At 31.7% G+C, this 15,719-nt stretch overlaps 1 protein-coding gene across 1 annotated transcript in view; it reads left to right on the forward strand.

Moving 5' to 3' along the window:
- Positions 1 to 15,719, forward strand: part of DNAJC1 (DnaJ heat shock protein family (Hsp40) member C1) — a 223,337-nt gene that overhangs the window by 70,247 nt on the left and 137,371 nt on the right. Inside the window, exons 4-6 of the mRNA XM_047740450.1 lie at positions 6,348 to 6,513; positions 7,393 to 7,490; positions 8,502 to 8,595. Of these exons, the coding sequence (XP_047596406.1) occupies positions 6,348 to 6,513; positions 7,393 to 7,490; positions 8,502 to 8,595 (358 nt within the window). The remainder of the gene's footprint in view (positions 1 to 6,347; positions 6,514 to 7,392; positions 7,491 to 8,501; positions 8,596 to 15,719) is intronic.

Raw genomic sequence — 15,719 nt, forward strand, 5'->3', positions numbered from 1 at the left:
GCTTTTGAATTAAGATGTTACAGTTTGATGTCTTAGTTTGTAAAGGAAGGAATTGTCTTACTAGACATTTATTATAAGTTAGTATTTTATTTTTGTTTCTTCCTATGTTTAGAGCAGAGTTAATTTCTGTTGAAAATATTCACTAGGTTGATTCAGTACTTGTACACTTCAGGATCATGAGCCATAATGTTACCAAGTCATAGCTCCATTAGATATGATTTAACATGCGTGTCTATGCCGTGGGACTTACAGATACCACTTGACTTCAAACAAATACCCAGTCATTTTTGATATATCAGTAATAGCTCCTAATTGTGCTTGGTGGTCTACCCCCTCCCCCCATTCCTTAAATGTTTGGAATTAGGCTGTTAGTGATACTCATGTTATCACAATTTCTTGATGTTTTCTCACTCTCAAAATAAATCTGTTATTTGTGAGTAAGAGAACAGACTTTATAAGTCTGTAGAAAATAGGTGTGGAAGAAAAGTGCTTATTTCTCTTTCCTATTTTATTTATTTATTTATTTATTTTTTTGCCTCCTTCCCTTCCCTTACTCTGCTCTGGTGATTCTGCATTTAAGTTAAACTGCGGAGGGAAGACAGCCCCTTCACTTTGAGACTTCTCTGTGGCCCTTTCAGAAGAGTCATAATAAATTTATACATAGTTTATAGTGCCAGTGACTTAAGAGGAGATTGCAGAAAGGCCCCTTTCCTTTGCTCCTTCAGAATTTGTGGAATGTGTTGACACTATTGCATTAGGCTTCCAAGTTTCTTAAGTCAGACCCACAGTAAGTGTATTGCGGGGGGGGGGGGGGGGCAGCATATTTTGCATCATGCCTCAGAACACAGGTGCACATACACACACTTGAAGCAGAAATTTCACAAAACAATAGTGTGTGATACAGGCTGATATTTTCTATTCCAGGCTAGTGTAGACTAATCTTTTCTTTAAAAAAAAAATTCTTTGAATGTATTATCTAGAATTCTGTATCCTAAAATGTTAGCTACTACTCTTGCTTCTCATCTTAACTCTTTAATTTGAATGCCTCAGTTTGTCAGATTGCAAAGCAAGGACTCAAGATATTCTCTGTAAGTGTTCTTGCTTTATAACAAGAGCTGGCATTGGTCCAGATACCATAGCAGACATTCCTCTGGTTTGAGATAATCCATAGTGTTGAAAGAGTCCTAGAAGTGTGTTGAAAGAAGTGTTGGTCATTCTGTGCATATTTTCTAGTTGCTTTCTCTCCCTGAGCCCCTAGTTTTATTTCACACATCAAGAATGTGTCTGTAAAGATAGCTTTATTTAGTCTCCCTCTGTCTTTGGCATCACATTTTGTCTTTTTGTTTGTTGTTACCCTAAAAGTCAGTAAACTTTGTAACAATTTCTTTCAGTTCCTGAAAAATCATTTATATCTTTACAGAACAAATGACTTCTTCTGTATAAAATGTTTCTTCATTGACATAGATGCATCTAACATTTTCTTTTTGGGATTCGTTCCCTTTGCAATGTTTTTATGGTGTTAGTCGAAAAAAATGAATCTGACAGTTACACAAACAGCTGTAGTATTTATACCCCTTGAGGCACAAGTAACTCTTTGGTAACTGGTTTTCCTTGAGGCAAAAATCTTAACTAATCAAGCTGAGAATCACTTCTCTAAAGCTTGCGCCTGAGGCCAGGTGACCTGTGTGTATTTAAACATATAGGAGAAATGCGCGTCTCTAGACAATTACCTAATGTTTCTAATTCCTTTAGGAAGAAGAACCCAGCAGTCATTCTTATCTTCTAAAGGAATATTGTCTTATGCTGGTATTAAAAAATGCTCTTTGGTATCACAATTATTTATTATAAATATTCATTAAATAAGTACTTTTAAATGTGTAACCTCCCAGGAATTTGCAGTTTGGAAAATTGTCATTTATGTTTCTTTATTTATTTCCCTTATGAGTAATTGTGTTTTCACTGAAATCAAGTGCATTCTTTAATTTTGGTAGGAAAGAGAATAGCAATGAAGTAGATAAATAAACTAGATAACCTTTTTTTTTTTTAAGGAAAACAAATTTTTAAATTTTTAAACTGCTTTACTTAGGTATAATTTGCATACATAGAAGTCACCTATTTTAAGTGTTCAAGTCAATGATTTTTAATAGATTTACAGAGTTGTGCAGACACTACAACCCAGTTTTAGAACATTTCCATCACCTCCAAACATTCCCTGAAGCCTGTTTGCAGGCAATCTCCACTCTACTCTCAGACCCAAGTAATCACTGATCTCCTTTCTGTGTTTATAAATTTCTTTTCTGGACATCTCCTATTAATGAAATCATGTAATGTGTACTCTTTTGCATCTGGCTTCTTTCTGTGACACTCTTTTTGGAGCACATCTACATTGTAGCATATACCAGTAGATAATTAATTCTTTTTTATTGCTGCGTAATATTCCATATCGTATACAACTTTTGTTTATCTATTCACTAAGTGATAAACATTTAGGTTGTTTCCACTTTGGGGCTACGATGAGCAATGCTGCTATGGATACTCACGTTTAAGTTTTTGTATGAACAGATTTTTTTTCTTGATTTCTCTTGAATAGATTCCTAGGAGTGAGATTGTGAATAAATTTCTAAGCCTTTTTTTTCTCCCCGAAACATAGACTATAGTATGCAATTAACAAGTTTGTGTGGCTAGTATAAGGAAGGCATAATAGCCTTTTCTCAACTCTCAGGTACTTGTTTAATTTGGGGAATAGCAGCTCAGCTATAGTCTGACATAAATTTCTGTGCAAGTGCCGTGAGCATTAGCTGAATAAAGTACCAAGTAGATACTAGTCATTACATATATACACTAGATCATGCTTTAGTAATATTAGTATATTACTTTTATTTAAAATCTATTATAAATTTTTAACCAGTATTATTTTGCTAACCCAGTTGTGCAACTTTAAAATTTTGGGAGGATTTCTGGTCTATTTTAAGGTACTTTATTTGTAAAAGTTGAATATTTTTTTTTAGTTTACTAAATAAAATCATGTTTTGCTTACAGATTCAGCAAAAAGTGTAGTTATCTCAGCCTCAATATGCTAAACATTTACAAATCCATTACCTCATTATTCTAAATTTGATTATAGATGTGTCTGAAGAAAAATAAACACTGAGAGTAAGAAATCTTAGTACCTTCTCTAATTAGAAGATGTAAGATACCTGTTATATGGAATAGAGAAAGTGCTATATTCCACAAGTTTTTGCATATGTATACATTTTTAAAGGAGAGTAAGATCGATTAATTTAGATGTTTCCTGTTTATGATCTTTGTGTAGGTAATTTTTACTCTTGGGTCCAAAATGTGACCTAGATGGTCATTGTTGTTATTGTTTTAAACTAAAATTTCAAATTTTGTATGATGGGAAATTCACAGTTTAGGCACATGCTAGAATTATTTAAGTATTTGTTTTCATAACATATGTTTTCTATTTTAGTTTCATAGTAACTGTTTTACATTTCAAAATATGAGAATATTTTATATTTACATAACATTTTTTCTGTTGGTAATTTAAACATTTTTAGATTTATTTGCTTTCCAGTGTTTATATTAGGCTAAATTATTTGATAAATTGAGATTGTAGAATCAAATTTACTAATGATTACATAACCATTATTTTATGTTTATCAGGTACATTTTAAGAAAAAGTAAACATATATTAAATCGTGTGTTGAATGTGATATTGGCTAAACAGTGTTTTAATTTCCAATATATTAGCCTTTATGACTCCATATCATTTTTTGCATTAGTAATATTTTCATCAAACATATTTACTTTTGTATTTTCTTATCATGATAATGTGCATATTCTTAATCTGGTTTTAACAGGTTATTCAGAGCAGTTTGTACAAGCTGAATTACAGAATATTTTATCAGTGTTATGTGTTAAATATAGAAAAAACAAAACACAGTGATGTTTTAAATTTTATGAGTTGTCAACACATTTTTTTCTTAAATAATTATAAATATAGTCTCGGTATATTTTAAGAAATATCTTTATTTTTCAATGTTTCAGGAAAGCAGTGATTTATCTTTAACAGCATATATTCTTTAAAAGCGAACTATAATAGAAGCTATCTTCCCTCAAAATGGCCAGTCGTATGAGCCATAATGTTCATTGATAGTAAAATCAATAGAGCATTGATTCTAAGCTTAATCCTTGGAGACTGTTGTTTAGAGTGGCAAACATAGCTTAGTAAATATCTGGTTCTGTTTAATGTGTTCAGTGTGTGAGGTTTTGCTGTCTTGAATTTGGCTGTACACTAAACACAACTTGTATGTGGGGTAGAAAAAAGTAGCTATTAATACATACATAGCATTTCAACAATGATAGTGATAAAATATGTGGGATAAGATTCATAGCTATGAGTTTAGTTGTTTTCTTCCAATACAGTTTAGATCTAAAACAAATTTAATACTTATTAATGCTCTTAGGGAATTGTCACTATTTCCTTAGATGTTCTTTGTTAATAATCACTTTACATGAAGTTAATTCATGGGACAGATAAGCTGAAAATAGTGATTTTTATATTCACTTCTTTTTCCACGAACAAATCTGGAGTAGAATATATATTTAGAATAAATTCAGAATTTAACATTCATTGGCCTTCATTCAAATGTAATCCTGAAACCTTTTTGCCAATCCATTTCTAATTTAAACTGAGTCAGTTTATACAAAGATAAATTTAAACAAACTTTTGAGGGTAGGAATGATAGTTTTTGATGAAATCTTATTATTTTATCTTGATATTATAGTGTTCAAGAATTGCTCTGCATATTTAAAAAGGAGAATATTTAACATCAATTTTGTCATCCGGCTACTACACAATCATATTTTAATTTGTACACTATTGTACACTACACATTGCCTTTAAGAATTTAGTACTAATTAATGTCTTCTGCTTTGAACACTGGTTATTCTGATCTGCCATTATTATTAATAATCTAAGTTGATCTAAATGTTAGGTTTTCCAGATTTGCTAATAAAATATATTTCAAATTTGTAACCAATATTTTTCTACTGAAAAAAGAAGTTGCCTATAATAAATCCTGTGCTTATTTTTTTTAAGCATATCTCCAAGGTATCAATTTAATAACTATCAAAGTAGCTACTGCAGTTGTTGCATTTAAATTGATTTACATGTCAAGACTGGCAGTTTAGCAGCTGCGCTATTATTCCTAGATCGGTCAATTTACTTGAGAAAAACCTACTACTGAGTTCTACTGACCTGCCTGACAATATAGGCCCTATTTCTATTCCTGTAATTAGGCCTGCGACTAACTCAGAATATTTTTAATTAAAATATTTTGGTCAATGTGTTGCACCAAATTAGGCCTTTCAGTGAAGATTTAATTCGAGAAATAGTGTGATTAGAATATTTAATGAGTTGTGTTCAATTAAGATTAACAGGTTGTGTGTTTTGAACATACAGTGTCTGTGTGTGACCATTTTGAGTTTTACAATCATAAATGTTACTCCTGATTTTTAACCTTAAAAATATTTATCTTTGTAGTGGTCTGACAGGTAAATTTCAATTCAGTTGAAATTTTATTCTAAAGAAAGCTGATTTAAAATGTATTACTAGAAAAGCTTTTATTTGTTATGTTCTTTCCTTCCAGCAAAGCCAAAAATGAGGAAATTGCCACTTAAATGTTTACAAATAAACAGTTTTATTGAGAAATCTGACATAACACTGGTTGTTTCCCATCTCTTTTTAATTTGGAAACTTTATTCTTTAAAGGAATTTGAGCAATACAAAATTAAAAGGTACTCATAGGCTTCTAATCATGAAGAAGCTTTGATAAAATAGTATATATAAATATTTCAACCTTAAACTATAGTACAGGGTTGGAAATAATAGCACAGACTAGAAAATTCATCCTGAATTTGGTTCAATTAATATATAATTCATGGTAACAAAGAGCCTCTTATCTTGATTTTTCTTCCGTTAGGATCTTTCCTTTTGTTGCTGACTTCTGTGATAGAGTCTTTACTGCAGACTGTGATAGAGAAGTAGACTATATGTCTCGTTAGTTTAGATGTCATTCCAGAAGTCACGTCATTGGGGTGCTGTAAAACACAGGTCTGGTATCCACAGTATATTATTGTGTATCTTTTTGAAGGTTGTCTGTGACTGTACTATATGTAGTGTTTTGAATTTATAGGCCATTGTAATGCTAATAATCTACATTAATTTTGTATATTTTGGAGAAAATTCTTTTCTTTTTCCTATTCTTAAGTATAGGCATGAATTAATTTTTTTGCTTTTATTTTAAATTCCCCATGAAAAACTGTTGTATTTGCTACTGTAGGTATGATGATATTCTGATCAATGGACTTCCAGATTGGCGACAGCCTGTATTCTACTACAGGCGGGTGAGAAAAATGAGCAATGCTGAGCTGGCATTACTTTTGTTCATTATTCTCACGGTGGGTCATTATGCTGTGGTTTGGTCAATCTACCTGGAAAAACAACTGGTAAGTATTGGTAATAAATCAAATGATCTAGCCTCCTTAATTTTAAATGGAATTTCAGACATTTTATTTTTCAACTAATAGAAATTTCAATTTTTCTATATATACTTCTTATCCTAAAAGTTTTATACTCAGTATTTACTGTTCAATGTGTTTCTAAGTAAAGAAGAACCCATGATATAAGAAAAAAATCTTCTTTTTAAAAAATGTGGCATTTGAGTTTGTCATAAAATTTTGTGAAGGCCCAAATATCTAGCTGAAAGTTAAAAGGTACAGCCATGTTTTCTTTCTTGTCACCTTCCAAACAGAAATTTTTTTTATGTAAAAATGATTTTTAGAAATTTTTGTGTTATAGCCTTTTATATAAAAAATGTTTACTTTAAAGGTTTTAAATATATGACTTGAAGTGAGTATAATTTTATAATTTCAGAGATCAGTTGATTAAAACATCACACTTTTCTTATTTTAACATACCATTACATAGTTTATTCAGCTCTGAACTTTTATTTATGTGCTAAAGATAATCAAACATATTTATCAGTATTCATAAATTAGCATCTGTTTACTCATTCTTTTTGAAGTGACATTATTAAAGTTGGATGAATGAGAAAAAGTAAGTTGAATGCTTTCTCCTCTTAGAAAACTTTGATTGCTATGGAGATACACATGACTGACAATGCTGAACTTCATGTGTGTTTAAGAACCGGATGCCATGGCAACAGTTATTGTTAAAGATTGATGATTTTACTTAATCATGTTGGACCCTACATACATTTGCATAAATGTTCTTCTATAATGTTTACCCTTCACAGAAGACTCTTGATAACATTTGAAGAGTACATGTTAATGATAACCTGTAACCATAATTCTTTCCACATTAAGGATGAACTGCTTAGTAGAAAAAAAAGAGAAAAGAAAAAAAAGACAGGCAGCAAGAGTGTGGATGTATCAAAACTTGGTGCTTCAGAAAAAAATGAAAGGTGGGAGCATATAAAAATATTTTGTAATTTGAAACTTTTAAAATGTCTTTGATATGATTCAACTTAATATATATATATATATATATATATTCATTTCAGATATGTAATACTTACATCTGTAGTAGGTTTTTTGAAAGATTAGTACTGTGCCATAGTTTTTGAGACAAGTCCTAATCTTAGGCAAAAGTTCCACAGGCTTTTTTCTCTTGGAAAGTGTAAATATATGTTTAAATAATCAAACTCCCAAATTCTTGTCATTGTGAAATTTTTATACTGAACTTTAGAAATAAAGTATTCCTAGAAAAAAAATCTATCACTTTAGTGTTTAGCTCAGAAGTGACAATATGTAGAAAGGCAGTGATATGCAGTACACTCAAAAAGATACCATTTCTAATATCGATTCATAAAAAGAAATAAAGGGTTTAAATAGTTCACACAGCAGGGCAAGAACTGGATCAATGTGAGATGGAGATCAGAGACTATTCTGCCTGTCTTCTGTTCTGATGACATCAGTGAGTAATGCTTCAGTGAACTGCAAATGACATTAATTTTTATGTATTGGTTTGTTTATACTACAGTCTTCATATCTGGTTGTCAGCACTTGGGAACACTCTGGCGACGCTTAGTCTTTTATAGCTGAAGTAATCATAAGGTTTAAGAATTCATTTTGCAGAACTGATAAAAAGTCCAGGTTAGAAAGAGGGCTTTTGTTTCTTCAGCTTTATAACTTGTCTAGGAGTCTCCTTCCCCCAAATCTTGCCTAAATTCTCTTAGTTTCTATATGTACTAATGCACTTATGTGTAAGTACTAATGTACTTCATGATAGGCTACATCAAATGTAGTGATAACGGTCATAAGTATTACATTGAAAAATTTCCTCCTACTTTTGTTGAAACAGGTATTCATTTCATAATTCATGAAAGAATTCATGATCTTTATAAGAATATTTGTCTCCCAACATTCTTTCTATATTTTGCTGCTTTGTTTTTGTTTTTGTGTTTTCCCTTTAGATTACTGACAAAACCACAGTGGCATGATTTGCTTCCATGCAAGCTGGGAATTTGGTTTTGCCTTACACTAAAAGCATTGCCTCATCTAATCCAGGTAAAGCATACCTCTCTCATATAATATTAGATGCTTTCATTTTAATTATTCATGAAATAATTTGTGCCCATGTCTGCTATCTGAGTGCTGATATACAGTGGGTGCTTTATAATGGTGATTGAATTGATAGAAGTGTAAATCTATTTAGAATAGTTCTAAAATTATTTAGGTATCTTTTCCTGTAACTGTCTTTTACATTGCTTTTAGAACACCTTAGAATTCCAAGACATCAGAAAAAGGAAAAAAAAAATACTATCATTAAGACAGATATAAGAGCAATAAAAATTTAATTCAGTGTCATCATTTAAGGCATATCCAGAAAATAAGAACAGGACCTAAATAGCCAGTCACCTATTATTTTAATGCATTTAAGAAGACAGTATTAAAAAAAAAAAAACTTTACATGAACATTTGTATAATTATGCAAAAATATATATTGCTTTCCATTTTATTTGTGACTTGAAGAGGAGATATTTTATCTTATATTGGTACTCAGTTTCTGTTGCTAGTCGGTCTTGATCAAACAATAGAATGTGGATCTGTATCATATTATTATGGTAATTCTCTTATTTTTTCAATATTCAGCATACCAAAGTAGATTTTATTAAATTATTGCTTTGCTAATTTTAATTATTACATCTGGTTAGAAAATTCCCATCACATAAAACATAACATTTAGAAGTATATGTAATAATAATAGTTTGGGTATACAAATTTTGAGGTTAAGTTTTAATTTTGGGGAAGAAGTATTTCATTTCAGAAAATGTTTAGGAAAAAGAAAAAAAGAGAGAGCCAGATAATTCCTACCCAGTCCTACCTACTTCTTTTCACATATCAGAACTCTTCTTCCTAATCATTTAAGGAAATGAATCACTCCAACTTCTGCATTTTATTCTCTTTCTTACTCTTACAATAAAAATTTTATATTAGAGGAGAAAATGAAATTTAAATTGCTAGTGTGTTTCTTTCTAAACTTTGCGAAATTATTTACCAACCTTCCATCAAAATAGTTCATCCTAATAGTTATTGCTTACAGAATCATATATTTTGTTTATAGCTAATAGAGAAAATTACAGTATGTGGGTAATTTAAAAGCTTTTGTTTATAAGTTGTTTAGCATATTATCTTACTTATTTGAATAAAAACCCAAAATCCTTATATGCTATGTATGTGTCTTAATAAGAGAGAGGTAAAGTATATTTACCATACCAGTATGTGTATGAGAGGATGTGACCAAAAAATATTTTAGGACATATATTTTCATGTTTTTTTAAGTGTGGTTTTTGATTTTGGGGGTTTTTTGCTTTAGAATCTGCAATAAGCAAACCAGGGTGTAGAGGAATTTATAGTCATGAGGCAGAGTAAATAAAATATCACATAAAATGTTAGTTGAAACATTTCTTTGTAATTTTAAACTAAGCCATTTGAAACAACATTTACTTGGTAAAATTAACATTTCCTGGTTAGTACGCAGAGTGATTCATAAAAACAGAACCAATGTATTAAGAGGGCTTTGATTTATAAGTTATTTTAATTATCTCCCCATGGTATCTAGAGCTAACAGATGGTGTTGCCTCACCATACCTTTTTTTTATAGTTACAGAAATTAGGAATTTTACCAAAAAATTTTAATCTCTTTATTCTTAAACTGTAGGATCAGTTTGCATTTTAAAGTTTTTACTTACTTGGTGATACCTGTTGCTTTCAGTTTTGAGATGCTAGGCATTAGGTTTTTAAAATCTTTGTAAATCTCACGTTTAAATTTTGTTCTAATTTTTTCTTTCTGATAAATTCATTCCAAGAATAAAAATAAGATAATTCTCCTTTTTTAAAGCAAATACTTGGTATTTTAATTCTGCCTTAGGGACATAAGATTCTTTTTTTTTTTTTTCACATTCACTAACGAAATAATGTAATACAGTAGACTGATACAAACTGTGAAAGTGAAAGTATTGCAGATTGATAAACAGAAAGCTTGAGCAAAGCAGTACTGAGTAGTTGCTGTTAGGATTAGATGTTTTCTGCTTTTTTTTTCTTCAGTCTACTGTAAACTTTGCATTAATTTATCACCCATAAAATTGTATAATGTGAGTACATATGCCTTACCCACAATACTAAAGCTTTGATGTGTTGATGTCTTAAATAAGATACTTATGAAATTGAGACGCCCTCCTTACCTAAAGCAGTCTTGGTTGGTAATTGGTGCAGTAGTCAAAAAAGAGCCCTACTAGAGCTCTAAGTATAAAAAAAAAAAAATGATACAGATGACGTTGAATGTTTTAAGCATGTACTTTACATTTATTCACCACTCTTGTGATATAGTGCCATTGTTTTGTTTTTCCTTGTGTATACCGCATCTATAATCTTGGTTTCTTTAGGGGCAAACTTCCACTTGATTTCTTTTTTTTTTTTTTAAAGATTTTATTTATTTATTTGACAGAGAGAGATCACAAGTAGACAGAGAGGCAGGCAGAGAGAGAGACAGAGGGAAGCAGGCTCCCTGCTGAACAGAGAGCCCGATGCGGGACTCGATCCCAGCACCCTGAGATCATGACCTGAGCCGAAGGCAGCGGCTTAACCCACTGAGCCACCCAGGCGCCCCTTCCACTTGATTTCTTAAAGAAGAGTTAAACTAGACTCTTGCAAAGCAATATAATTATATAATCCTTATAGATTTTTATGATTTCCCCTGTTTTTTCATAATTGACAGACTTATATGTAGTTAACAGCATTTTCAGCAACTCTTTTATTGAGCTTCCCAAAGCATCTACTTGGTTTTCATAGAAACAACTCTCTTTTTCTACTTACTTTTCACCTTTTTTATATAATACTTAAATTGAATCATATAATTACAATAACAAGTATTAATCGATACATCCAGCTCCTATAAGCATGGAATAAGTTAGTTAAGCAGATATCAGTTAAGAGAATTTTACTTCTGTCTGTGAATCCTTGACTTCGTAAAATTCATTAAAACTCGTCTGCAAGGATTCTGTGTAAGTATTTAGAGCTATTGGATAAGAAGGAGGGTCCAAATGGAGACTCAGAGACTTCTAGCAAATGGCCTTTACACTAGCCAGATCCATACTTAAAGTTTTCCTTATCATATCAACAGCTGTTCATCTCTAACTTCTTTCCTCCTATTCTTCCTCTTAATACCCATTCCTTTATTGTACTTCATATACATGAATGGTTATCCAGTGGGAGTTGGAAAACTGGCAGTTCTGGTTCAGCTTATGCTCCTAAGTTTACTGTTTATTACTGGGCATCTAAGATCCCTAAGAAAACTTCTTATAACCTGATTAACTTACCTAAATTATTTTCTATCCCTCCCACAAAAAATTACACATTACAATATTTACATCAGTATTTGATATGTAAAGCTTCTTCTAAGTTATATATTTAGATAAATAGGTTAGACAATTCAGTAAAAATTTATTAAACATGTCAGAACAAGGCACTCTTAAGGGGCCATGGAGATGAATATGCCTTCTGGGACCATATGGACATGTAGAGATTATAATACATGAATTAAAATAATTGTAATACAGTATGGTATATAAGCTTCACATATGTAATATAAATAAAAGACTTCTGTAGATGATCAGACAAGTAAGATTGTCTCTATATAGCATGACCAAGGAAAACTACAAAGAAGAGTCACTTGAATTGAGTCTTGAATGATGAATAGACCATTGACAGTGGAGTGCCCACTTTGTGTACAGGGTAGTATGCAAAGATAATTTCACAGATACAGATACAGTAATTCCCATAAAATCATTCTGGGTTGAGGTTGAGGTTGAAAGAGACCTAAGAAAAACATTATACAACTGCTTTTTATTAAAAAAAGAAGATATCACATAGCCCATTACTGTCTTCTAAGCCAATATTCCAACTCTCCAAACTCTGTATATCAGGAATTTATACTCTAATAGATAAATCTGATATGGGGAATCTATAAAGGCCATTTAGACAGAATAAAGTTTATTGATTAGACAGCAATGTATTTCCATCCCACACATCTGTCAAAGACACATACATAATGTTACTAGTGGAAAAATTATAGTGCATAGTGGGCAGAAAAGACCCAAAGTTGTTCTGTGATCAGACTGGATAGAGATAAAGGTATATCTTTGACAGCTTCCTTTGCTTTTCAAGAAGGTCCTTACTACCTCCAGCTCTGGGTTGTTGTTGTTTTCCCCCCCTTTCCTTTGTTCTGAAAAAGATAATGGGAAAATTATAAGAATTGATAGGTGAGAGTGAGATCAGAAAACTAAAAACTATTATACTTGATACATATAAAATATTTGATGTTAAATAGATATCAAACATTTCCCAGATTAGAAAATATCCAAGTAGAGGTGTATGTATTTAGCAAAATGTATATTTCACATCATTCTTGTACTCACATATGCAGAAAAGTAGAAAGTCAGATGAGAAACCAAAGAAAGAAATGTAGAGAGTGTTTGTAAATTGATGAGTAGAAGGAAGGTTAGCATGTGCATCGAGCGATGAGAGAAGATTAGAGAAGAGTTAAATGCATGACTATATGCAGAGAAGTTAGGAAAACTTGAGAAAATATGTTTAGTGCAGAAAGCAAGTGGAATAATCAAAAAACATGGAATGTGAACTAGAATATAACAAGGAACTTGGACTATATCAAGAGAGGCATCATATACTTTGAGCCTAGAATTTAATTTTAACATTCAAAGTTTAGCCCTAGTGATACTTATATCTTACTAGTCTGTTTCTGTTCTCAAGGTAGTTTCAAAGGGAATACACATTCTCTTGGAATCTGACTAAACAAGTCTTCTCTGTTGGCTAATTTCAACCTATAATCCCAAGAAATTTTTCTAGCCTCCAAAATGCCCTTCTGGGATATTTTTTGATTTATCATATATGTTCTGAAACATATTCATAACAATAAAAGTAGCAAACAATTATTGAAATATACTATGTGCATATTTTCAGTTTAACCCTTATAACTTAGTTTATTTTTGTCACTGCCTATCTGTGTTGGAGTCTCATATATTTGGGCCCATAATAATTTAGATTGGTAATACCACCAATTTCTCATATATAAAATCAGTAAGTGCCATATATCCTAAGTGATAGTTCTCTATACTTTCTGAGATGAAATAGATCTTAGGTATTCAGAATTGATGTGCTTAATAGTTTGTTTGATTCTGTGGGAATTCAACATTCAAGTTTCTCTCTACCTGCTGTGTTACATTTCTTAGTTACATTAATTTGTAAAATATAAAATTCCTTTATGTGTACATTGCCTAAAGTTGTACATTTTTCCCATTGTTTAGTCCCAGGCCCATCTTTTCTCACTACCAAGCTGATCTTTTGTGAATACAGTCAGACTAAAAATTACTGTAGGAAATTTCCAGCATGCATAGCAACGCCACTATCAGGATTTGTAGGTTGCTTAGGAGTAGTGTCTGAGAAAATAGAGGAATCTTCTCCACAGTGCTGTGGCTTTGCTTTAAAAAATAAAATAAAAGTTGCCTAAGAGAGTAAAGGGAAAATTATACTTTACAGAACCATCTGTAAATGGAGGCATCCTCCCTCCAAGAAGCTTCTCCCATGGATACTACAACTGTAGACAAGCCTGGAGGTCACCCGCTGTACAGTCAGGGCCCTTCCTTTCTAGCCCCTTTGCTTCTGCTTGCTGGGGCTCTGTCAGAAACCAAATAAACAAAACATTCACAGCTAATTAGCAGTGAAAAAAAGCTTCTAAAAGTCTTTGAGGCAATTGTAGCAAGCTGAGTTGCCTGTTCTCCTACGCAGAGTTAAACACAGTTTCTCCAAGGGACGAAAAAGTTTACTTTTAAGAACTTTCTAAAAAATTTTACAAACATACTTTATGTAGGCAGTATGCAAACAAATGAAAAGAGATGGGAAAGTGTGTCTGAATTTTTGTAAGGCTGAAACTCTACTGCTATAGAAAGACAGAGAGAGAAAGAAAATTGGAAACACCTCCCAACAGAACACAAAGAATCCATTCCTTCTGCCCTCTGAAAGGGGGGCGTAAGATGCAACTAGTCGGAGGTCCAAAGACAGAATATAAAGTTGAGTTTTTAGGTTTTTGCTAGATGTAGAAAAGATTTTTAAAAACACAAAATGTTAGGTAGGATGTTAGAGATCTACAATCTCATTGATTCCATATTTTATAGATAAAAAATACTGAAGACTCAGATTGGTGGAGTAGTTTGCTCAAAGTGACCCAACTACTAAATGGTAGAAATGAAACTTAAAGCAAATGAAAATAAATGTTGAAATATGAGATATATAAAAGCTGAGAAAGAATAAACTTTCCCACTAGTGGGATAACTAGCTAGGTAACTACTAAATACTCCCTACCAGAGTATTTAGACTGGTTCTGATTATTATAAAAGTTATAGAAGGATTCTTGCATTGAGTTGGAGCTGAGTAGATGACTTCTATAATCTCTTCGGTTTCTTAGCCCAAGTGGAAAAATTAGTTCATAGGCCTTATATCTTCTTGAATACCGCTGACTCAGGGAGACGAAGGCATAGCTTCTGGGTTTTTCTTTCATTTTTATTTTATTTTATTTTATTACTTTAATTTATTTAATATTTTATGAGTTTTTTGTGAATTCAATGTTTATACAAAAATTTTAAAAATTTTATTCAAAGTCTACAATTTAAAATTTTTTCCTGTGTTCCTCATTGTAATTTTATTACACATTATTTGTAATTCTGAGGGTAGAGTGTAAGCCAGTGGGAGAACAAAACTTGATATGGAGTAAATGACTGTGTGGGCAGATTTTTAGAAATGTACCTCCGGTATTTTTCTACATTAAAGGTTTTATGTAAGCTTCAAACAAAGGAGATTTGTACTGTCCAACAATCAAAAAAAGAAATGGAACATCCTTCACCTCTTTTGTAGTTGCCTGTCCTCAGAGCTCTTCCATGTTCCTTATTCCCGTAGAATAGGTGATAGGTTGCAACTCACTGCTTATACCACTCTAGATCAACGCCCTTCTTTCCTAAGTTTTCCTTCAGTTGTTTAATATTTTGAACTTTATATGGAAAAGTAAAAGTAAACTGAAACACAGCAAACAGTACCAGCTCAGCATGTTATTTTATCACTTA

Source organism: Lutra lutra, chromosome 8, assembly GCF_902655055.1.
Source record: "Lutra lutra chromosome 8, mLutLut1.2, whole genome shotgun sequence".
NCBI lineage: Eukaryota > Metazoa > Chordata > Mammalia > Carnivora > Mustelidae > Lutra > Lutra lutra.